At 35.3% G+C, this 25,121-nt stretch overlaps 1 protein-coding gene across 4 annotated transcripts; it reads right to left on the bottom strand.

The window, feature by feature from the left end:
- Positions 1-977: 977 nt before the first annotated feature.
- Positions 978-6,160, bottom strand: LOC129892619 (pentatricopeptide repeat-containing protein At3g60050-like). Of its 4 annotated transcripts, XR_008767358.1 has the most exons (4): positions 5,681-6,160; positions 2,919-4,581; positions 2,574-2,825; positions 978-1,738 (listed from the first exon to the last, which is right to left on the bottom strand). XR_008767358.1 is itself a non-coding variant. In XM_055968201.1 (2 exons), exons 1-2 carry the CDS (start codon positions 6,069-6,071, stop codon positions 3,350-3,352), a joined length of 1,623 nt encoding a protein of 540 aa, XP_055824176.1. In that variant the 5' UTR covers positions 6,072-6,160; the 3' UTR covers positions 2,530-3,349. The 4 variants fall into 4 exon arrangements, 1 of the variants encoding a protein (XP_055824176.1); XR_008767356.1 differs by having other exon boundaries at positions 2,574-4,581; XR_008767357.1 differs by having other exon boundaries at positions 978-2,028; positions 2,574-4,581.
- Between the last annotated feature and the right edge of the window lie 18,961 nt (positions 6,161-25,121).

The raw sequence follows: 25,121 nt of genomic DNA on the forward strand, positions 1-25,121 counted from the left end.
TTCTACTAATTTGAAGTTTGATCCTATATGATATCGATCGGGTATCAATATACCGACGAAGTATCACAAATGATTATTTCATAACAGTGATGCTGACGTCATGCGCAGGAAAAAAAGGAGAAAATGAGATAAGAGGATAAATAGTTTGAATCATGAGTCTATTAAGGATAAATAGTTTGGATTGAGTCCAATTTGGATAAATAATTTTATAATTAGATCTATTTTGTGTAATTTTTCCGATAAACAAATGCCGGTAAGTTCTTTTTTTTCCCTATTGAGATGACTCAAAGATCATTAAATATATGTGTTAATACTCTAAAATAGCTGATCACTAAGAGATTTTTAGTTCTAAACTTATTAAATTGCCCGCACTTCGTGCGGTTATCACAGACGATACATATCCTCTCAATTGAAAAACAGATTACCGCTAATTTTATTAAAAAAATATATGTCATCTCACCTTTCTTTCCTGTTTAAAGTTCATAAATGTATGAATTATAATAAATCATAGAAAAGTAGATACTTTTGATTTTACGCTTGTCCCATTGTTCCTTCTTATTCCCTTCTTAATTAGATTTTATGCATTAGTAATTTAGTTATTGTTAATAGAATTTATCAATATTTAGATATTGCTAGTAAGAATAAAGTAAATAAAAAATCAAAAGATTAAAAACATAAATGAGAAAATATTAAATGGTACCCTCGATTTCATCAGTAAATGAATCAACAGATCGATGGTCATTACAAATAAATTTTTATTCTCATGAGGTTTTAATTAAAGATAGTTATTGTAATAAAAAGAACATTGCAATTGTTTGTAAAAATAGCTGCGAAAAACAAATGGCTAAAGGAAAAGAATGAAATATTTATGATTTATTTGACTCAGTCAATGGAAAGCCAATAAAATGCAGTCCATATAAGTGACAAAATCGATGAATTATTTATGTAATTTCAAGAATTAAATAAAATACAGAATATAATAAAATTGATTCAACTAAGACAAAAATAATGAAAAGTCAAAACGTATAATTAACAAATCATGGAATTTTCAATCCATCCATGTAAGTTATTACTTTGTTGCAAGCCAAATCAAATCCCTCAAAGGACAGGTTATTTAACAGAATCAAAATTAGAGACACATGAAGCAGTATTTGTCAAGCTTGTGATACAGTTGTCCAATACAATACAAGTATTCCAGTAGCATGGATCAAACCTCCTCCTTTTAGAGTCAAACTCAATAGTGATGGTAGCTGGATGGATAGAGGAGCAGTGTGGAGGAGGGGGAATCATCAGAGATCAAGAGGAGAACTTCATCTTTGCCTACACTATATCCCTAGGAAAGGGAACTAGCAACATATTGGACTGAAATGGTGTGCTGACAAAAGGTTTTGATATCGCTATAGATGAAATCGATTCCTGCTATTAGCCAAGTGTTCCAAAAAATAGTGGAAATCTCGGAAAATCTACAACTAAATAAAAGAGATTCAGAAGATGATTGAAGATCATGACTTCAATATTAACCATTATTTCAGAGAAGCTAATAGACCAGCGGACGGTCTAGCAACGCTAAGTCATAAAGTTGTAGGAGCCAAGACCTTCAATCTTCTCTCTGAACTTCCCATTAACATAATGGGCCTGGTCCATATGGACAAATGGAGCTTACCAACATTTAGGATTTAACCGGCAAAACTTGACAACATCATATATGATCCTCCTTGATCTCTTCACCTGTTGTTACCTTTTGCATAGGAATAGATTGTTAATCTCATCTCAATAATCATGTACCAAGTATGGGATGCCAAACTCAAATCATAATTTTTTGCATATCAATGATCAAATGAGACCTTTAATAATAATTAAAAAAAAATCCCCCAAAGGATCTCATTTGAGCATCAAGGAATATTATAATCATATACCCAAGATTTACATTAATGATGCAATGTAAAGATGCAAAAGTGAAAATAACTTACATTATTTTCCTAACTAGTTTCAAAGAATTGGCGAAGAATAGACTTCTCACTCATCGAACTGGCCAAAAGGAATTGTTGTTATTATTATTATTATTATTATTATTATTATTTAAATAGACAGTAAAAGTTTACTTTTAAAGGCAACCGTTTTAAAACCGATTCAACATTATACTTAGAAGGACACTTCCCAAAAGGTCAGTTCTTATTAGTTTCTTTCTGTTACTAAATAATATAAATAAATAGGGGAAAAGAACAAAAAACTTAATAAAGGGAAAAATATGTAAACTTGTTTAAGAGAAAGAAACTAGTTTATTAAGTTTTTTCCTTTATTAAAAAACTTATATTGTCTTAAACTAAAGATTTGTAGTTTGAAAAAGAAAAAAAAGACTTTTGAATTTTATGGTCTTAAACTAAAGATTTGTAGAATGTACTAAAATTTCCTTTAATCTTGTGATCTTAAACATGCCAAGTGAAAAGTTAGAATTAAAAAATTGTTAAAAAAGGAAAGAAACATTCTTCTGTTTGAAACAAAACAAAAAGGAAATTAAAGACAAACAGATTGAAACGGACGGAGTATTAAGCTACGCAAAAATGACAACGTACTTGGAAGATAAAAAGTCTCCTATTTTGTCAGATTCTAATATGGACAGTAGCTTTAAGCTCATGCAGCAAGTTCTCCATTCTGTTGGCTCTTTTCTGATAGAGTCGAGCATTCCTTTCAAACCAAAGGTCAGAAACAGTGTGCAAAGGAAAGCCTTGAGTAGGACATTCTGAGTCTTTCTTGCTCCTTGTATTCCTGTGTATCCATTGTCATTCCATTTCCCAGTCCATAACTGTTTTATTCCATTGTAGACACTGCAAGGCATTTTGCAGGTCTTAGAAAAACAACAATCAAAGAATATAAGTAATTCTGGCGTTCCATACAAGTTCTACAGAGGACACACATACCATCCACAGGTATACCCCATCTCATCAGCAGATCCTGAATTATCAACCATCCCCATAGTGCTATCCATAGTATAAACACACTCTTAGGATTAGCGGCATTGTGACACACTAAACCCCTCCAAGGGACATTGGTGACTTCACCTCTTTAAGGCCTGGTAGGCTACGTTGATATGGTACTTCCCCTGCCTGACAGGTTGATTACATTGAGCTAGTACCTCCCAATGCTTCCTCATGTACTTCAAATTTAATATATGAATGTTGCAGTAACAGGAAATTTTCACGACGTCCCATGAAGCCTAAATCCAGTAGTTAACTGAGGAAGGTAATAGTGAGGAGACACAAGGTATCTCTAATTCCTATCAAAATATGAAGTTTGTATCCAACTTTAATGTTGATATTATACCCAACAAATGTGTGCTGAAGAGATGCATTCAACCTTGGCATGGAACAAAAGAATTGGATAAAGAATTGTTAGCTTTTGTACTACAATAGAAAACTGAGTATTTCATCCTAAGATCTAGAGCTAAGCTTTTCCTGCTAGTCTTCTCGAGCTGCTTTACAATTTTGATGAAAATTCCAAAGTCCGGCTTGAGACCCTTGCCAATCATTTCATTGAGAATGTTTTGAGCAGCCATAATGTCTCCTTTCTTCTGATTAAGCCTCACAAGCAAGCTGTATAGTGTATTTCCACAGTGGTTATACTTGGCACTCATGTCAATCACATACTTATATGCTTTCTCACGCTCTCCTGCTTCAAGCAAAACTTTAAGAAACGCAGCATGAGTAGTAGAACGTGGTTCCACATTCATATTTAACATCAAATTCAAAAATTTAGAGGCAAAGTCAACCTGACCACGATTAGAAGAATGATATACTAAAGTTTCAAAAGTAATTGCATCTGGATTGAGACCCTTATTTCTCATTTCTTCGAGCACAATATGCACATCTTCCAGCTTATCATTCTTACACAATGAGCCAAGCAGGTAGTTATATGACTTGATATTAGGAGAACAACCAAATTCAGACATCTCTTTGATAATAGCTCGTGCTTTATCAATTTGGCCTGCCCGACACCTTTTACAGATCAAAATATTGTAGCGGGAAGCTGTTCTTTCAGTGATCTCTATTACAAATGTTGCCATTTCGAACAAGTCCAAACAACAAAACATCTTGATTAATCCATAAACACCAGAACCACAGCAGGATCCTCCAACCTCATTTAACATATCAACCACTTTCTTTGTCAAATTCATCAATGAATCCTTACTCAATCCAAATACAGTTAAGAACCCAAAAGCTTTGTCAGTTAAACAAGTTTTTTCAGCCTTAAACTCCTCCAACAAAGAGAACATAGTTTTATAGTCACCTAACCATCCACAATTACATATAATCAGACTATTGACAAAAGCACTACGGTGAAATTCAGGATGCGAGTCCCGAAGCCAATTAAAGAACTTCAATCCAGATATTCTTTGTTCATTCAAAAGGTCAAAAATCTCAACGACACACTTAAATGATAGTTTAGAAGCCACCCAAATCAACTGTTGCCTCAAATCCTCCCCACCACCCTTGATTATCTCAGTTATTTCCAAAACTTCTTCTGAATACACACTTACTGAGGGCTTTGTACTCTTTTTGGTTGTCAATTCATCCATACAAGAACCTGCCACATTCTCAAACTTTTCATTATCAAAAATAAAAATAGTTGTAGGTTGAACACAAACACCTAGAACAAGGGCTCTACAATGATGGCCCAAACAAAATAAAATATAACAATAAGGACCTTGGTCTCGAATACTGCATACACGTATGCACTATTCTCAAAGATTCTTTCCTACAGGCTACAAATTGGGAATTAATAAAAATAGGTATTTGGAAATATCCACGCTAGATGTTATTTAAAGAAGGTTCTTTTGAATAATGGATGAATCAATATTCCATTTTTTGAACGAGATCCAAAAAGGAAAATTGGTCAAAGAAAGACTTGAGGGGGTTCTGAATGAAATGACATCTTCTACTAAGCTGAATTGGAAATGTCTGAAGGAGTAGTGTGAAATGATGTGACTGGAGAATACCAACTTGGACGAGTGAGGTAAAGAAAAGTGCTTACCATTTTAGCTATTGCCAGGCTGATGCAGAAAAGACGGGGACTTGAGTCATGTCAAATATTGTGAGTTCAATATTGCAACTTTTTACTCAAAAAACTTTCTTTTACTCCACTCTACTGCTGTTAGGAGAAAGCTTAGGTGGTGACAATGGGTGAATTTTCCCTAAACACGAGTGCCTACACAATAACTGCAGAATGTATTATTTTAACTTAGACCATAAGGTTTGAGCAAATAGCATTTACACTCTCTGGAGTCTACCCTCTTTTTAGCTAAACTTTGGTCTAACATGTACTCCTTCAAGTATGAACATCACAACCCTGCAGAATGATATTGAACTTATCTTCACGAGTAACATGATTTTTATAGTCTGTAACTTGGGACAAGAAATGTTCTTGGTTAAGCTAAACAGAAACATAAAAATAGCATGTTTACCTAAGTAGTGTGCTGACCTATCAGGTTTGGAGCATGACAATCTAGGCTAGTCACCACTCAACAAATAGTGCACCTTTTATGAAAAAAAAATGAGAGTAAACATAAGACTTAACAAGCAAACCATAAAACACAAATCTTTTACAGTGTTCTGAGATGAAAAATAGGAAGTATGGAGGAACAAATTAGCACCTTTTAGGGTAAAACAATTCGAAAAAAAACTACCTTTAAGAACCTGAGTAAGAGGTTTGTCTTCCAATTCAAGAAGCTTTTTCTCCACTTGAAAACCCTTCATTTCAGTTCCTACCTTAACCTCTTCTCCAACATCAAACACTCGTTCTTCTTCCTCCTCCACATTAAAACTCCAAGGTTTATACCCTTCTTCTTCAGCCCAAGACCCATCATCAAGAACTTGGCTTTCTATTCCCTCATCACTTTGTGGGTCCGAATGTTTGCCATTGTTGTTACCTGTGGAGAAGAAACAGGAGTTGTTGGGAAAGAAATATGGAAAGGAGGGTTTAGGGGAAATGGTTTTAGGGTTTAAGAAATGGGTTTTGTGGGAAAGTAGGGAGAACAGCCGGAGATGTAAGGATTTAGAGATGAAATGAGAGAGCATTGTAGTCTTCCTTCACAACAGAGGAAGAGGAGAAGCTACTCAAAACACCCAATTTTATGAATCACATTCCACTACTTCACTATCTTTAAATTTTGGGCCAACACTCAAAATTCTCTCTTAAATCTTAAATCTTGAAGAAAAATTAAGTACTTTTAATAAATAATTACTAATTTTAACCATATTTTTTTGTTTATTATCATTCATGGCAATATATAGTAATACTATGATAAATCTGTACTATGTATTAAAAGTGAATTATGCATATGATATAAATGTATTATAAGTGTTTTTAAAATATATTATGTCTGCTTTGTAAAAAGTGACACAATATATTATAGGTGTATTAAAGTGTGTGATAAATGTATTATTTATCAATAAAATTTGTATTATAGATATTTTATAAATTGTTCTCTGTAATATGTATTAAAAATGTATTATAAGTGTTTACTGAAAATAAAAATGTTATTGCTATAAATGGTAAATATTTTTTTAATATAATATATCTATGTAAGTTCTCCAATCATAAATATACATGACAACACTAATAATCCTTATAAAATTTTCAGAAAGTGATGCACTTTTACACTGTGTTTGGATGATGGTTTTCATGGTTTCATCTATAGTATCAGTACAATACTATGTCTGGATAGACGATATGATTTGTTATTATTTAATAATAATTTTGTTGTTTGATTTGATTATATGACACTGTATCGCAACTAATAAATTTATGAAAATGCCATTAATTATTATAAATATTAAATTTATCATTTTCAAGCTCTAATCTTACATATTAAAGGCCACTAGTTACTAGACATTCTCCAACCATTTTATACCTCTATATTTTTCACATTAATTGCCTTTTCAAATGAGAGTTTTTAGTGGCTAAATTTTAAGGTTCTGGATAGCCATAATATACTTCTACTATGGTCGTTATCATTTGTTAGACATCACCTGTATTACTATTTTGTATTAAATCTAAACTGAAAAACTTTAAAATAGAAAAGAAAAATGTTTGTCATTTAATTTTGAACACCCTATCAAATTTTATATTAGCAAAGCAAAAGGAAAAATCTCCCTTTTCTTCACAATATGAGCGGATTTCTCTTGTTCACCTCAAAATGGGCTTTTCATTTTTGTTCCTTGTTTACAACTTAAAATTCAAAGACTATAAAAAACACAAAAAGAATAAATAAAAATAACAGTTAGAATAAAATTCAAGTCGAAGATGAAAACACTATCTTCTTTCCTTTCATTGTGAATCCATTGGATTTCTCCAAGGAAGAAGTACAACAAATTATAGATGCTAAGTCAATACAAATTCATTAAAAAGATAATATTGTATTAACTAAAAACGCATAACATAATAAGTCCCACTAATAAAATACGTAAATTGTTCATAAAAGAAACAAAATTTTAAATTTTAAAAAATTACTCTAAACTTAATTGTCTTCTCGCATCATTTATAATAAAAAAGCTTTACGGACTTCTTTCGGGCATCCTACCAGAGTGCGACATGCACTTGCATTTTGACAAACAAATATATAAGCTTTTGTATTCACACAAGATTTCAAATTCATCTCCGCCAACATATTTCATATGTCGCTCTCAAAAATAGGTAGAGTGCATGAAAACCCACTAATAGCACTAGCCAACTTGTCCATCCCACCTCTCAACATGTCAACAAATGCTTTCAAGATGATCATGTTTAGATTTTCTGTTTCTGATAGGAGTTGGTGCTTCTGAATAAACATTATGTGTATGTGCATAATCAGTTGCTTCACTTTGCTCATTCTATTCATATTCCTCAATATTTTTCAAAGAAGCAGCATTTGGATAAATCATTTCATCTACCTCATCAATAGTCGATGGATCAGCATTTGATTTTTTCAGATTTTTATGCGTACTCCTTTTTAACATATCTGGGCCAGTCTCAACATGCTTTCCAACGGCTCTATCCTTTCCATATAGAATCACCAGCTTTCCATAATTTCAACATGGCTTGATCTACAATTCCGCAGTTGTATGCTTAGCATATATATATATATATATATATATATATATATATATATATATATATATATATATATATGTATATATATATATATATATATTGATGAAAATAAAATAATCATTATAATAAGAAAAAACACACACATATCCAAGAGCTACAATAGAAATAAAAACTAAATTAATAAACATAAATTTACTTGAATTAACTGATCCCATACTTTAGATTCAGTAATCAACATGTTTGTGATGGGATCCCATGCAAATCTTCTCACCCCCCTCCCAATCTGAAATATGTCATAGTTTTTGATGAAGTACCTCTTAATTTTTTTCATTCGATTGAGAATTTTCTCCTTGTTAATAACTTTATCAGGAAATTTTGATTTTAGCTCCTTCAGTATGTTATTCATTGCATGTGTAGAGAAAGTTCTGCCAACCCTGCGCCCAAGTGCATTCTCATGACAATATGCATCAATTGAAGTGTCATCCATTGCATTTGTCCAAACACATATAGAGTTATCTGGAGCCTTTAGATCACTTGAGGTAAATTTCTCTGCGTTTTTAGCCATATCAACTACTTCATAATCAAGACAAATATTCACAAGATTAAAACAAAAATATTGTTACATATAACTATTGATAAAAATTACAATAATTTAAATAAATGTGCTAGACATAATATTTATAATAAAAACATATACATCACAAGATTACTATTAAATAACATCAAGTAAAAAAAGCGACACAAATAATCTCAATAGTTTTTCCACTAGAAAATTAATCTTGATAATTAGTCCACATGGCAGCTGTTATGCCATCGAATCAACTCTCCTTTTCTATATTCCTCATTACTCTCCCTAGAATTTGAATTTTTCTCATGCACAATATTATCATTAATAAGCTCTGCATCAACTTGAGTGAGTAACTCATCATTTGGATCTACATATCTTAAGTAGTTGTGCAAAATACAACATGCAAATATGATAAGCTTTTGAGTTTCAATGTCATATGATGATTCTGTTGAACTAGAAATTATAGAAAATCTCTTTTTTAAAAACTCCAAATGCTCTTTAGATAGCGTTACACAAAGAAGCATGTCACAAATTAAATAATTCACGAGAATTTTGGAGTGGATTTTTTGAATACTCTTTCAAGTGATATCACTCTCCCCGTTAAGGTACAATAAGTTCAGTTCTCAACATGAGTCCGAAATCAACAAGATAGAATTTTTCTAAATCTAAAAAAAAATAATTATATAATTATCATATATAACTAATTCTAAATATATAATATTTACCTTCTGAAATTTTTAGTGGGTCTTGTCTATTTAGTGTTTCTTTCATGATTCTTGAATCAAATGCTGTACCTTCCCACCCAGCTAACACATGTAAATTTTAAATCAAATGTATGTGCATCTAATACATTTTGTGTTGGATAATCTTTCCTCCCACAATATCTCAGTACTTCACTTTGTGAAATTTTAACACATATGTGTGTTCCATCAATTTCACCAATACAATGGAAACGAAACGTCTTAGTGTTGTTCCTAGGTTGGGAGTCGGGGGCAAGTCTTCAAGACACGACTTCAATTCATATATTGACATTTCGTGCTCATTTCTAAATTTCTGCTTTGTTATTTCCATGATCCGGTAACCACAGGATGATCCATAAGAAAGATGGCCGGATTCGAACCTATGGTTGATTTGCCCATGACCTGATGAGTTGGGTGGCTGGGTTAGCACCCCTCGTCGCCTCTATACCCAAAAAGATGCACTGTGCTACCCAGCGATGTGACAAAAGGATTATATGTCCCCCCATTCTACGATTTCGCGCAGTTCAAACCCAGTGCCGCTTGAGGTTAGGGAGTTGGACGATAATAGCCCCTCCGCATGTTGATATTATAATGATCAATTAACAATGTAATCTCAATATTTGTTAAATAGATTGTGTAATAATTGAGTTTACCTTAAAATATGGATAGAAATACTGGCTGCTAGCAATTTCAGGAGGAGCATAGGATCCATTAGGTTGTTTAATAAAGTTCTCATATAACCCCAAGATAGCTCATAGGACAACATGAAATTGATGACGGACCAACTCTCTAGAGCGTCGAAATATGAAAGATAGCTTACGATTTGTCACATTATGTGCTAACAAATAAGGCATTTTTGCAACTTGTTCTTCAACTGTAACTCGAAGTGTTGGTTTAAGAACTTCATATTTGATTAAAATCTTACATAAACTAGTAAAAGACGAAGGGCTCATTTTTATTATACTATGGCAAAGTTCAGTGAAAAATAGGCGATTCAGTAATTCTTCTCTAATTTTTTCTCTTTCGAGCTGTATGTCCTGTGTGATCGTACATCGATTATTTTCAATTTCATATGTATAATTCCAAAACCAAATAAGTACTAAAACAACTACATATGAAGCTATTGAGCTCACTTGTCCCAATATGTGATTACTATCATGATTATTCTGATTAGCCATCTATAATAAAATTATGAAAAATACATCTAGGTATATACAATAATAAATTTGAAAAAACACTAGGTACATTATTATTCATTTATAAACAGTATAGCCAATAGATGAAAACTGAAAGAATTTTTGGGGATTAATAAAAGTAGATAAGTCTCATACTTGCAATTGCCTTCTCTTTCTTTCTTACTGTATATCTCCTTACACTACATTTGTTAGTCTAAGCCCCCAAGCATAACATGTACATACCCAAAAAAAAATTATTTGCTTCTGTTGTGCCTATATTCAAACCCGCCTAAGCTTGTTATGCTCATATAAGCAGCAAAACTAAAGACAACCAAAAAGGCATGGATGAAATACATAAAATCCCCTTTCTAGTTTAACAAATAAAGTATCATTGTCTTTCATAATGAAAATATTTGAGCATGAACAATTGGTGAGGTCAACAAAATCTCACATGACCAGAAGCAGACTGCTTAGAGCCCGTTTGGATTAGCTTTTGGTTTATGACGTAAAAGCCAAAAGTCATAAGTTAGGATTTCTAACTTATGACTATTAGCTTATTTTTGTTATTTTTACCTTAAAAATAAGTGCTTACAAGCACTTTTAAATTTACCCAAAAACTTCAGAACTGTTTAAAAATTATTTTAGCTTAAAAACATCTAAAATAAGTCAATTCAAAGGATTGATAGATATGCTGAAAGAAGACTACTTGATCTTATTCTTATCGTAACTTGAAGTCTCAGACTATTAGTTCAATCAATTACACTATTATTTTAAACCATAAATTCATATTCATGATACCATTATCCATTTAATCGATGATTTATTTAAAGATTACACCTTACTTTCAATTAGAATAGTTGTTGAGGTCAATCAATAGAAAAATTGAACGACAAGAAGCAAAGCTGTGCTAAAACTCAAAACTTCAATTATATCGAAGAGGCATGTGGGAATTAAGAATGCACGCAAAGAAATATATAATATTCTAAAAATTATTGTAATGACATCAAAATGAAGAATCAAACTGTAGCAAATTAAGTTTTGGCGCTCTTTAAGCAATAAAAAAGGGCAGCCCGGTGCACTTAAGCTCCCGCTATGCGCAGGGTCCGGGGAAGGGCCCGACCACAAGGGTCTATTGTACGCAGCCTTACCTTGCATTTCTGCCAGAGGCTGTTTTCAAAGCTTGAACCCGTGACCTCCTGGTCACATGTCAGCAACTTTATCAGTTATTGGGCACTGGCAACAAGGTTGACTTTTACTCCATTCTTGTTAAACTACTTCTACATGGACATCAGGAAGGCAAGATTACTATCACTTTGCACCTATTTTCAAACCAATCCAAATAGTTCGCACATAAAATGGTCGCCTCTGATATTTAGAAAAAAAAGTTATTTAGAGTCACCATCTAATTTTAAGGAAAATATTAGGAAACCATTAAAGAAAATATAAATGTAGACTCTGTTTTGATTTACGAAATCAGTGAAATTCTAGATAAGGATTTTGGTTACTCGAGGGGAAGGTGTTAGGCATCACTCAGAGCCGATCCGAAGATAGTTCCTAAATTAGTTTAGGAAAAAGATTAGTGACATTTTTTTTCATTTTATCTGCTTAAAATATATATTCTCTATAATACTTATGAAAATTTCAAAATAGTATATATTATCGTACAGTGAAATAAATAAGTAAATAGATATATTTGGAATATATGAAACTTTATATAGATATATGTTTAAGGCCATATAGAATAAATAAGCTTACATAATTTTAGAGTAATTAATATGAATGTCGAGTATTAGAACTCATTACTTTATTTATATACACGATATAAAAGATAATAAATAAATAAGTAAATAAAATAATGGATAAGTGTAGATAAATTGGTAAAATGTAATATTTAATAAATATAATTTGGGTGAAACTTCAAATAAAATTAGTGATGCCTAAAAAATTATTAAATTTTAAAACATTAAACTACCCCAAATATATACAAACAAAAATATTTAAAAGTTGACAGGATTAAAAATATTTACATTCTTATGTTCTCCGGATCAGCTTCTGGCTTATTCATCGAAAGACAAAATATATATAGTGTTTTATCATTTTTCTGTTCGGGTTACCTTACATCTGTCATGACCCCGACCTGCCGTGACTGACACCCACACTAACACTCAGATGGGATAACCATTAAGACAGCCCAAACCAACAACATTCACGGGATATGAGAAGATTAAAGATGCAAAATCAAGTTTAATAAGAACAATAAGGCCGAGTCCCCATAAGCTCAGCCAAAAATCTAATTAACAACCCAACATGCGGAAAATAAAACCTAGAAACTGAAAGTCATTGTACAAAAACTCTAGCAACCATCAAGTCTAAGGAAAGGGGAATGCAATCCCAACAGAAAAGTCATTAAAAGTAAACCAGTTTTGAAAATCTAAGTTCTAGGAGAAGGACTAGGATAAGGAGAGTCCACGACATCCTAAAGGAAATGGTTCACTCTTGAACTCGAACAACTATCTTTCTTTTATGCGAGGTTTCTTCGAAGCCGGCTGAATATGCCCTGTACTCAACAAATACAGAGAAAGTGTAGTATCAGTACACAAAATCAACAGTGCACTGATAGGATCATGCGGCTAGCTAGTAAGTGAGTATGGATAAGTAAACACCACATGGTAAGCGCGCGCGCGCACACACACACACACATATAGAATAAACTTAACTATTTACATCTCAAAATTAGTACTCAACAGGATAACAGTTCATTAGTATCAATATCATACAATTTCACGTAAGAGTCCTCTCATGGGATTTGAAAACACTTATTTACGTGTCAAAATGTGACACTCGGTTCAAGATTTGTGTTAGACCGTGATACCCGATTCAAATGTGTGTCCGAACGTGATACTCTATCCAAAAGTGTGTCAGAGCGTGACACCCGATTCAAACATACAAATCAACCACAGTCACAACCAATAGTCAACTATCATATCACCCAAGAACAACATTATCACAAGTTATTGCCAACAAGTAATCATTTCACATAATTCATAACATGCTTCCCTATTCATATACACATACACATACAATGGAGTAATTTAACAAGTATGTGAATCACATACGGGAAATAAATCCATGAAATCAAGCTTTGACAACTCTAAAGCGCATGAGCTTTCTCTTTCCGGGTTCGCTTAACTTGTTTTTGGTCTAAAAATAGTAAATACGTACAAAAGATCAATAAAATGACCTAATGAACATGAATTATAACATAATTCCCCTCCAAGGCCAAACCCATGATCCTAACCCCCATTCTAAAGCTACTTTCCACCATTCGTTTTAGGCCAAAACCCTCCCCCAATGATCACCCATCAATAATTATGGGATTTAGGAAATCAAATTACAAGTTTAGGGAGTAGTTTACTTACCTTTGGCACAAATTATTGTGGAAAGCAGTAGAAAATAGCCCTAGGTCGCTTCTGGTCTTTTAAGAATGAAGTGGGAGTGACTAAAACTATTTTGGACTTTTCCCAACTTTAAGTTACGTCTGTCTGGCCACAACGGGAACATCCCACTTTAGAACCATGCTCTGACAGGATATGCGGAGATAGAGAGTTCGTAAAGAGTCTCCAATTCTCCCATATCACAACATACCCTCATCCCATAAAGTCCTAATGTTTACCCTTTACGCCAAGTTTAGATTTGGGAGTTGTACTCGTCTGAATATGATTTTGTAAAGCCGTACAGGCTCTGTATCATCTTGGATATTAATCAAGTCAAACTATAAGTTCAATCCCCCATCCCTTTTCAAATCACCATAGACCTAACCTGACTCAAAATTCGTCCAAGTTTGGCCTAGGTTCAAATTTTTCCAAGTCACTACACAAAGTTTTCTAGACCAAATTCCTTCTCCAATGGTTTATTCATAACCACAGAGGCATTTCATTATAATAGATACCAATTTACCCATCGCTCGTCCTCGAGTGAATAATTAGGAAAAATAGGCTAAGACAGAGATACAGTAGTACCTGATTCATCGAACAGTTAGGGATACTTGTCTCACATGTCTTTTTCGGTCTCCCAAGTAGCTTCCTCTATGGGACGATGCTTCCATTGAACTTTCACAAACTTAATTTCTTTGGTCATCAACTTTTGTATATCACGATCTTAGATTGCCACTGGCTCCTCCTCGTACTTAAGATCCTTGTCTAACAAAACTGAGTCCCATTTAATAATGTAGTCTCCATATCCATGGTACTTCTTCAGCATACATGAAATATCAGATTCACTCTCGATAAGCTAGGCAGTAAATCCAATAGGTAAGCATTGGCACTATGCGGTCAAGAATCTCAAAAGGACTAATATAACGAGGATTGAGCTTGCCCTTCTTACCAAATATCATTACCTCCTTAATGGGTGACACTTTTAGTAGAACTTTATCCCCATCCTGGAATGCCGTGTCCCTTACCTTACGGTCAACATACTCTTTTTGGCGACATTGAGTGGCTAGAAGCTTAGCTTGAATGCTCCTTACCTTTTCCTGAACATTCTTTACTAAGTCCATCCCCAAAGGCTCTACTTCTTTAGTTTCAAACCACCCTATGGGAGACCTACACTCCCTCCCATAAAAGGCTTCAAACGGTGCCATCTCAATACTGGAGTAGTAACTATTGTTGTAGGAGAATTCATACAAGAGAAAGAACTTATCCTAATGTCCCCCAAAATCCATCATACATGCTCTAAGCATATCTTCAAGCACTTGAATAGTCCTCTCTGACTGTCCATTTGTCTTTGGATGAAAGACTGTGCTGATAGTGAGTTAAGTGCCCAACTCTTCATGTAAATTCCCCTAAAATTTAGAGATGAACTGTGTACCATAATCTAAAATGATAAAAAAGGACACCCCTGCAGCCTTACTATCTCCTTCACATAAATCTTTGCCAACTGTTGTGCATTATAGTCCACTCTAACCGGAATGAAGTGGGATGACTTTGTCAATCTATCAACCACCACCCAAATGGAATCATACTTCCCCAAGGTCTTGGGGAGTCTCCCACAAAGTCCACAACTATACTTTCCTACTTCCATTCAGAAATGAACATTCTTTGGAGCAAACCTGCAGGTCTTTGATGCTCATATTTTACCTGTTGGCAATTCTGGCACTTAGCTACATATTCGACTATGTACTTCTTCATACCCGACCATCGATATAGACGCTTCAAGTCATGATACATCTTGGTTACCCCAGGATGAATAGAGTACCGCAAACCATGAGATTCAGACAAAACCTTTTGAATTATGCCATTTATCTGGGGAACATGAATCCTTACCCTAAAGTTGAGCACCCCACCTGCATCAAGGGCTGCATCTTGGGCCTTGCCTATCAACACTTTGTCTCTCATCTCATTCAATTCACATCCTCAAATTATTTGGCCTTAATCTCTTCAATGAAGGCGGGTCTTAGATCAACGCTGTCTATCACTCCACCCCTTTTTGAGATGCCTCATCTCATAAATTTGGCCTCTAAGGCCTGAATCTCTATAGCTAGGGGCCGCTTGTAGGCTCCCAAATAGGCTAGACTGCCTATGCTAATTAGTTTCTATCTTAATGCATCTGCCAGCATATTAGTCTTGCATCTGCTACTACATTAGCCTTACCTAGATGATACTAAATGGTGACATCATAGTATTTGAGCAACTCCATCCATCTCCGCTGCCTCAAGTTCAAATACTTTTATGTGAATACATGCTGCAAATTGTAGTGGTCAGTATACACCTCGCACTTGACACCATAAAAAATATCTCTAGATTTTCAAAGCAAACACTATCGCTGCCTACTCTAAGTCATGAGTTAGGTAGTTCCTCTCATGCACCTTCAACTGCCGCGAAGCATAGGCTATGACATTCTTATCCTGCATCAACACAACACCCAAACCTGAATGTGAAGCATCACAATAAACAATAAAGTCTTTGCCTTTAACCAGCAGGGTCAAGATAGGTGTTGTGGTCAAAAGAGTCTTAATCTTTTGGAAGTTCTCTTTGAATTTATCAGTCCACTCGAAGGGTACCTCTTTTTAATTCAGCCTTGTTAAATGGGTAGCGATTGAAGTTCTTCACGAACTGGCGATAATAATGGGTAAATCCCACAAAATCCCTCACCTCAGTCATAGAGCTGGGCCAAACCCAGTTCTTAACTGCTTCAATATTTTGTGGTTCTACCATTACCCCTTCCTTCGAAAAAACATGACCCAAGAAGGCAATCGTAGGCAAAAAAAATTCACACTTAGAGAATTTTACATATAATTTCTGCTTCCCCAGACCACCTAGAACAATATGAAAAAGGTCTGCATGTTCTTGATCACTCTTCGAATAGACCAGGATATCATCTATAAATATAATTATGAAAGAATCTAGGAATGTGTTGAAAACTCCATTCCTCAAATTCATGAAGGCTGCAGGTGCATTGGTCAGCTCAAAAGACGTCACTAAAAACTCATAGTGCCCATATCTTGTCCTTAAAGCTATTTTAGGCATATGCTTAGGCCTAATCTTCAGTTGATGATATCTAGAACTGAGATCAATTTTTGAAAAGACTGATGCACCTTGCAACCAATCAAAAAGGTCATCAATAAGCGGCAATAGGTACTTATTTTGAATAGTGACCTTATTTAATTACCGGGTAATCTATGCATATTCTCATACTACCATTTTTTTTCTTAACAAACAACATCGGAGTTGCCCATAGAGAAGCACTTGGATGGATAAATCCCTTATTAAGGAGTTCTTGGATTTGAGCCTTAGCTCTCTCAACTCTGCTAGAGCCATGTGGTAGGGACGAATAGAAATTATGCGAGTGCCTGATTCCAAATCGATACAAAAATCTATGTCTCTATTGGGAGGCATACCAGATAAGTCTGTAGGGAACACGTTTGAAAATTCGCATACAATCAGAATAGGCTCTATAGAGGGAGACTCTACATCAATATTCTAAATATGGGCCAAATAGGCCAAACAACCCTGCACCACCATTTTTCTAGCTTGGAGAACCTTAGCTAGCTTAGGCTTGTACACCCCTTATCACTCTAACTTTTCCCTCCCCAGGATCTCTGGAGTCACAGTCTTAATATTATAGTAAGCATAGCATAATAGATAACCAAGACATGACTAAGATCACATCAAAATTAGTCATGTCTAAAATCACTAAGTTAGCCCAAGTCTAGAATCCAAAAAACATAATAAAGCAAGTACGATAAACATATGTGACTATGATAGAGTCTCCAATAGGGGTTGAAACATGAATGGGGGCATCAACTACATCACAAAGTCCACCAAAACCCAAGGCTTATCTCACTGACACATATGAATAAGTGGAACCCAGATCAAATAGAACTGTAGCCATCCAGTCACAGATAAGAATAGTACCTGTGATCACTGCATCAGACGCCTCAGCCTTGATCTTGCCCAGAAAGGCGTAAAATTGAGCCCTCTTTTCCTAACGGGCCACCTCGCTGCTTGGCTACGGTGCTCCTCGACCTGCATTACCATTACCTTAGCCTCTTAGGTTTCCTCCTCACCCAACTTATGGATGTCCTCTACCATTTCCTCCTCTGCCGTGGGTACATGCTCTGGCCTGCTGGGGTGATAAATCTATACCGCTAGAGTGGGGACATTACCAACCATAAAAGAAGCTCTTTGGAGTTTCTTAGATGAATACTGCTATGGAGTATTTGAAAAACTGCCAGTAGAAGCGGGCAGTACTGACTGAATCAGCTGGGTTGCAATCGCCAGCCTGTCTGACCCTCTAGAATAAGAACCCTAGAAGTTACCTGTGTTCTTGGGCCTCTTAGCCAAAGCTTTGGCCTGCTCATCTCGTCTCATACCCTCCACTTTCTTCATAAAAAAAGTGACTTCCTTGAAACTCCTGCTGGAAGAAGTGATGTGTATTGATAACACCTACAATTTGGGGTTCAAACCCTTCACAAACAATCAAATTCTTTCTTCCTCTATAGTTATCAACTGAGTAGCATACTTGGGAAACACATGAAATTTGGCCTCATAAGCGGCCACTAATATACTACCCTGCTCCAATCCCATGAACTCATCCCTCTTTCGATCCCTTAGAGTACGTGGCACATATTTCTCTAGAAACAAGGCATAGAACAGGACCTAAGTAAATGGGGGAAACACTGGCGAGCGACATTCCACATAAGCCCTCCACCACTACCTGGCCTTACCCTGCAGTTGGAAGGTCATAAATTCCACCCTATGCTGATGCACTATCCCTAGCTTGTCCAACCTCTCATAACAGTCGAGAATAAACTCATACGCATCATCGTTCTCAAAACCATGGAAGACCGGCGACTTAAGTTTCATGAACTTTTTGAGCATATCATGTTTAGTGTCGTTCATAGCTGGGCCCATAAGTAGCTTGAAGAAGGCATTAATTCCTACCACCTCATCTACTTGAGGAGCTCCAACAGCAACTGGGCGAGCCACTGGAACTGGTGCTGCGGGCATGGTGGGAATGACTCTAGTACCAACCAATCCATTCAAAAAATCCATGATCTGCTGCACTAGTAAGGGATCTAGAGGGGGAAGACCGGCAGCCCTAGTTTGGGCGTCCTCCACCTGTTCAGCAGTCTCCTCTTCCTCAACCAGTACATTTTCATCTACCTCATCCTAGGGTGAGGGAGGGACCTCCTCTCCTGCTACTCCCTCAATCAGAACCTCAACCCTGGCGGGCTCTCTCCTCCTAAGCCTTTGCCATGCCTCTTTCTCCTACCTTTACCTTGGCCATGTCCTTGCATGGCTGGGTCCTCCTTTTGTTCAGTTGGAGCTACGGGGTGGACACTACTATAGAGAGTGTTTATCATCTATAGACAAGAGACTGAAAGAGGTTAGATACCAATTTTTATCACCATATACTAATTAGAATTAAGTTATAGAACGAAGGAAAGAAGATAGAGAAACGTTTTCTAAAGTCCTGTAGCCTCTTGAAGAAAAATACAGATGTCTCCGTACCGTTCTGCAAGACTCTACTAGACTCATTTTTATACAACGAGATCAATGTACCTAGGGCTTTGATACCCATTTTTTCATGACCCCGACCTGCTATGACTGACACCCACACTAATCCACCAGTGGGTGAACCAGTAAGACAGCCCAAACCAATAACATTTACGGGATATAAGAAGATTAAAGATGTGGAAATAGGTTTAATAAGAACAATAAGGCGGAGTCCCCATAAACTCAGCCAAAAATCTAATCAACAATCCAACATGCAGAAAATAACACCTAGGAAATAAAAGTCATTGTACCAAAATTGTAGCAACCATCAAGTCTCAGAAAAGGGGAATGCAATCCCAACAGGAAAGTCATTAAAAGTAAATCAGTTTTGAAAATCTAAATCCTGTAAGAAGGACTAGGATAAGGAGAGTGCATGACAGCCTAAAAGAAATGGATCACCCTTGAACTCGAACATCTATCTATCTTCTACGTGAGGTGTCTCCACAACTGGCTGAATATGCCCTGTACTCAACAAAGACAGAGCAAGTGTAGTATCAGTATACAAAGTCAACAATGCACTGGTAGGATCATGCGGCTACCCAGTAAGCTAGTCATGGACAAGTAAACACCATACGGTAAGCTCATATATATAGAATAAACTTAACCATTTAAATCTCAAAATTAGTATCAACAGAATAACAGTTTATTAGTATTAATATCATACAATTTCACGTAAGAGTCCTCTCATGGGATTTGAAAACACTTATTTACGTGTCGGAATGTGACACCGGTTCAAGGTTTGTGTCAAACCATTACACCCGATCCAAAACTGTGTCGGAATGTGATACCCTATCCAAAAGTGTGTCGGAGCGTGACACCCAATCCAAACCTACAAATCAGCCACAATCATAAGTAATAGTCAACTATCATATCACCCAAGAATATTATTATCACAAGTCATTGCCAGTAAGTGATCATTTGGCATAATTCATAACATGCTTCTCTATTCATATACACATACGCATATAATAGAGACAAACAAAACATAGAGTACGAGCATTTAACACATCAAGTCTCAAATAAGCCTCTACATTAATTAATTAGCATGCTTAAAAATATAAATAAATAGTGAAAAGTCTTGACATAACAAGTGTGTGCGTTACAGATCACAAATCAACATTCAAATCGTCAAAAAAGGAAAATAAGTACATTATTAAATATACAAGAATAAGTCATAATTAATTAAGAAAAATATTAATGACTGTTTTGGAATGCTAAAATATTTATTTAGGTCACTATATATGATCTTACACAAATAATATGCTGAAATATTTATTAAATCCTATAAACATAATTTTTATATGGCATGACATGCTGAAAAAATAGGTAAAATCCTATAATCATAATTTCTAAACACATGGCTGATCTCTATGACACATAATATGCTAAAAATTATTTTAATTTCTATATGCATGATTTCTAAAATACATAACACATGGAAAGTTATTTAAAGTCTATGGACGTATTTTTATATAAACTAACATGCTAAAATTTGGTTGAAATTATATAGGCATGATGTTTATTATAAAACATGTTGAAATTATCATTAGTCTTATAAACATGATTTTTAAATAACATGTTGGAAATGTTGATTAAAATATATAGACATAATATATTAAAAATATAAAATCCTATAGGCATGATTTCTATACGCTCAAAATATAAATAGATCCTATAAACATGGTTTTTTATATGCTCAAAATATTTCTATAAGTATGGTTTCTATATGCTCAAAATATAATTAAATCCTATGATCATGATGTCTATATGAAATAACTTCCAAGTCTAAATACGGTATAATTAAATCATCATGTTCAAAATTATTAAGTAGATCCTACGTACATAATGTCTAAATGGTTAACAAGGCGAAGTTATTGTTTGAAAACCTATAAGAATGGTTTTTAATTAAAGACATGTTATAATGTAAAATAATCATCAAACAATTATTCTAATGAGATTTAAATTAAAAATAGACAAAGAGAGTACATACAAAGTAGGCAAATTATTTTGAAACACCTATGATGGTAAACGATATTTAGATTTAACGAATTAACCGTAGACCATTTTTATTTTTTGATAAAAACAAACATCTTGTGAAAAATAAATACTTATTATCACAATCCGAATTCGGGCCATGATGGTGCCTACTATAACCCCCAAATAGGCAAGCCAAACCCAAATCAACCGGAAGTTGAACCTCAATTTAATTAAATTATTAATAACATAAGAAGGCGGAAACAAGAAAAATATAACAAAAGAAAAGTCGGGCTAGGGTATAGATATGTAAATACAATACAAAATATATAAAAGGCCCGATAATGACCAAAAATAACGAACTGACACTAGACCAACCCCGGACCTGGTGTCACCTATATAGGAGTTACTAAAAACAAAAGCTGACAATATGTATATAAAATAAAGAATTGACTATCCCAAAATACGAAATAATAGTCAATACAAAAGAAGAAAAGTAGCAAGTCTATCCGAATCTGGCATAGCTACGTATGATCAAGAGCGCGTTGGGGGTGGTTTGAACTAGGAGTTTCATCAAAAAGATGCAGAAGTGTAGTATGAGTACCAAAACATGGGGTATTCAGTAGGCATCATAGTCCGACCAAGATTAGAAAGAATAAATATATAATAAGCAGCACGATGATACTAATAATAATAAGAGAGAAGCATAAAACTACAGTTACGGGGAAAGAGGGTACGGGAAGAATCATACGGTAGTCAAGTAAGTCCAACCAATCATGTAATCACATCAATAATCTCAACTCATAAAATATCGAAAGAATGCACAAATGTAAACTCGTAGTTATGGCTCAATATCCTCCAAAAGTATCATGAAGCGCTCGGAATAACCTTCGAGCTCATCAATAAAAGGGCCGCCTAGAATCATACCTCGAGCTCATCAACATCAAAATAATAACCCGAAATAGGTATCCACGGGCTGCTCAAAATTTACACCTCAAGCTTATTAAATGAAATAAAGTGTAGCTCAAAGTCAATAAAAGGGCCATCCAAAATTATATCTCGAGCTCATCAACCATGAAATGCCATAAATAAGACACCATCATATTTTTTTTAATTTCTCATATTTATTCATCAACCAAAAGTTTTAATCTCATCTTTTATTCTTTCTTTTAATTTTTTTTAACACCGGCGAGGTAAATAAGACAAGTAGCATGTCAAAATCATATATCACTCAAGCCGGAAAAAATCTCGTCAAAGACACCATATCACTAACCTGAGACTCCAGTGTATCGAAAGCACGGACTCGACCCCAACATTTCAATATCATAAGCAAACCAGGCATAAGCATAAACCAAAATCATAAAAAGTGGCCAACCAAAACCAAACACGTCAAACAAGCAGCATCCTAAGTTCAAATCATCTAGGAGCAAGTTATAAGGATTCTAAATGATGTAAACAAGTCAAGTTAGCACCTAGACTAAGACTCCAACGGCTAAAAACCAAACTAGATACTAACGATGATCATCGGCTCCAAAATGCTCAATAGGATATCAACACCTAAATCACCAACCTAATCACACGTTACCACCAAAACAATATCACTTCCATCCAAGACAAGTCTAACAAGAGGAAGCCATAACCTACCTCAAAAGCCGAAATCACACACGAACCACTAAACCTGAGCTTTTCCCTTTCTGGCTGCCTCCGAACGATGCCACTCTATCAAATGATAGAAGAAAACATCAAAACAAAGCCAACGATACCCATATTACTATAATTAAAAAGAGGACTAAAATAGGGTCAAAATTTGATATTGGGACCTGCACATGAAATCAAAAAACCAACTCTGTCACAAGGTCTCAATAAACTCAAGGAACTTATGCCCCAAAAATGGGTATATTTTGAGCACCGAAAGAGCTCAAAATAGCCCCACCAATTTCAAGCCCTAGAATAGTCAAAAAAAGCAAGAAATAATGAAATTATTCAAAACTTACAAAGTTTTAAGGATGAGGAAAGGTTCCAGAATGTTCCCACAAGAATTTCCAACTCACCGGAACAAGAATTATTGAAAATGATCAAGATTTGGTCTCACAATTTGAGTTTGGATATGTTGGAAATGAGAGAAAAGGGGTTGGTAATGGGTCTTAAAAGACCTCACTGCCAGGCCCCTCGTTGGCCTTTGCGAACATGGAGATATTCTTCGCGAACACGGAGGTCAGCCAACTGACTCTCTAAGAATGCGGAGACATGTCTGCGAACGCGGAGAACAGACAAATTAACCTTTGCGAATGTGGTCCAAGGACCGCGAATACGTAGAAAAAAAAGCCTCACTTTCGCGAATGCGGAGAGTAAAGTACAGGAGCACCAACAGCTATTCTGATGCATTTCTCCTAGGGGAAAAAGTCCCTCAACGGGGGCTCAGAACTCATTTGGAATCCCATTGATGCAAACAAACTATGCTACCTAATTTGAAATGGCATTCCGAACTCAATAAAATTGACAGATTTTCCAATAGAGGTTATTCTGACAAAATGTTGACCAAGGTCAAAGATTTGTCAAAGAAAACACTTCAAATGCACAAACGGCCAAAAATTCATTCTGATCACCTTGAAAACCAAAACAAAGGTCATTCCAGAACAAACTTGTTGTTCCGGAGCTAACTATTCTGACAGAAATTTCATCCGAGCGTGTTTACTCAAAATGGTGACTGAAGTCAACCTTTGGCCTAAACTTTAAGTTAAAATGAAAAAACCACCTAAATTCAAAACGAAGACTCCAAACCCCAAACTAACCTTCCTTCCCAACCAAAACGGATCTTCCTGCGCTGATGAAACTGTCAAAATTCAAATACGATACCCATATCTCTGGCTGTTGACTAAAGTCAACTCTTTCATGCCTTAAGCCTCAAAAATAGACAAACCATCTCAAAACTCAACCGAACACCTTGGGGAGCTTGTCTCTCATCGCAACATCACATAAGTGTTATAAAGAAGCTACGGGAATGGGTAAAGTGATCAAAGCACACAAAAGTATGGAAATGACCTTGGAGGTCATTACAACATCCACTACTAAAAGAATTTTCATCCTCAAAAGTCCAGGAAGAAAAGATACCTAGTGGCTCAAAAAGATGAGAATATTAGGTCCGCATGTCCTGCTCGATCTCCCAAGTAGCTTCTCGATTGGACGATGCGTCCCTTGGAATTTCACCGATGGAATCTCCTTAGACATCAACTTCCTAACCTACCTATCCAAAATAGCCACAGGCTCCTCCTCAAAGGCCAAGAACTCATCAAACTGAACCAAATCCTACTAAAGCACGTGAGACTCATCTGGAACGTACCACTGCATCATAGAAACATGGAATACAGGGTGAACACCTAAAAGTGCTTGGGGCAAGGCCAAATCATAAGCTACCTCCCCTACTCGTCTCAAGATCTCAAAAGGGCCGATGAACCTAGGGCTAATCTTACCCCTTCTCCCGAATCTCATCATGCCCTTCATGGGCGACACTTGTAGAAATACT

The sequence above is a fragment of the Solanum dulcamara genome, chromosome 6, assembly GCF_947179165.1.
Source record: "Solanum dulcamara chromosome 6, daSolDulc1.2, whole genome shotgun sequence".
NCBI classification, from domain to species: Eukaryota; Viridiplantae; Streptophyta; class Magnoliopsida; order Solanales; family Solanaceae; genus Solanum; species Solanum dulcamara.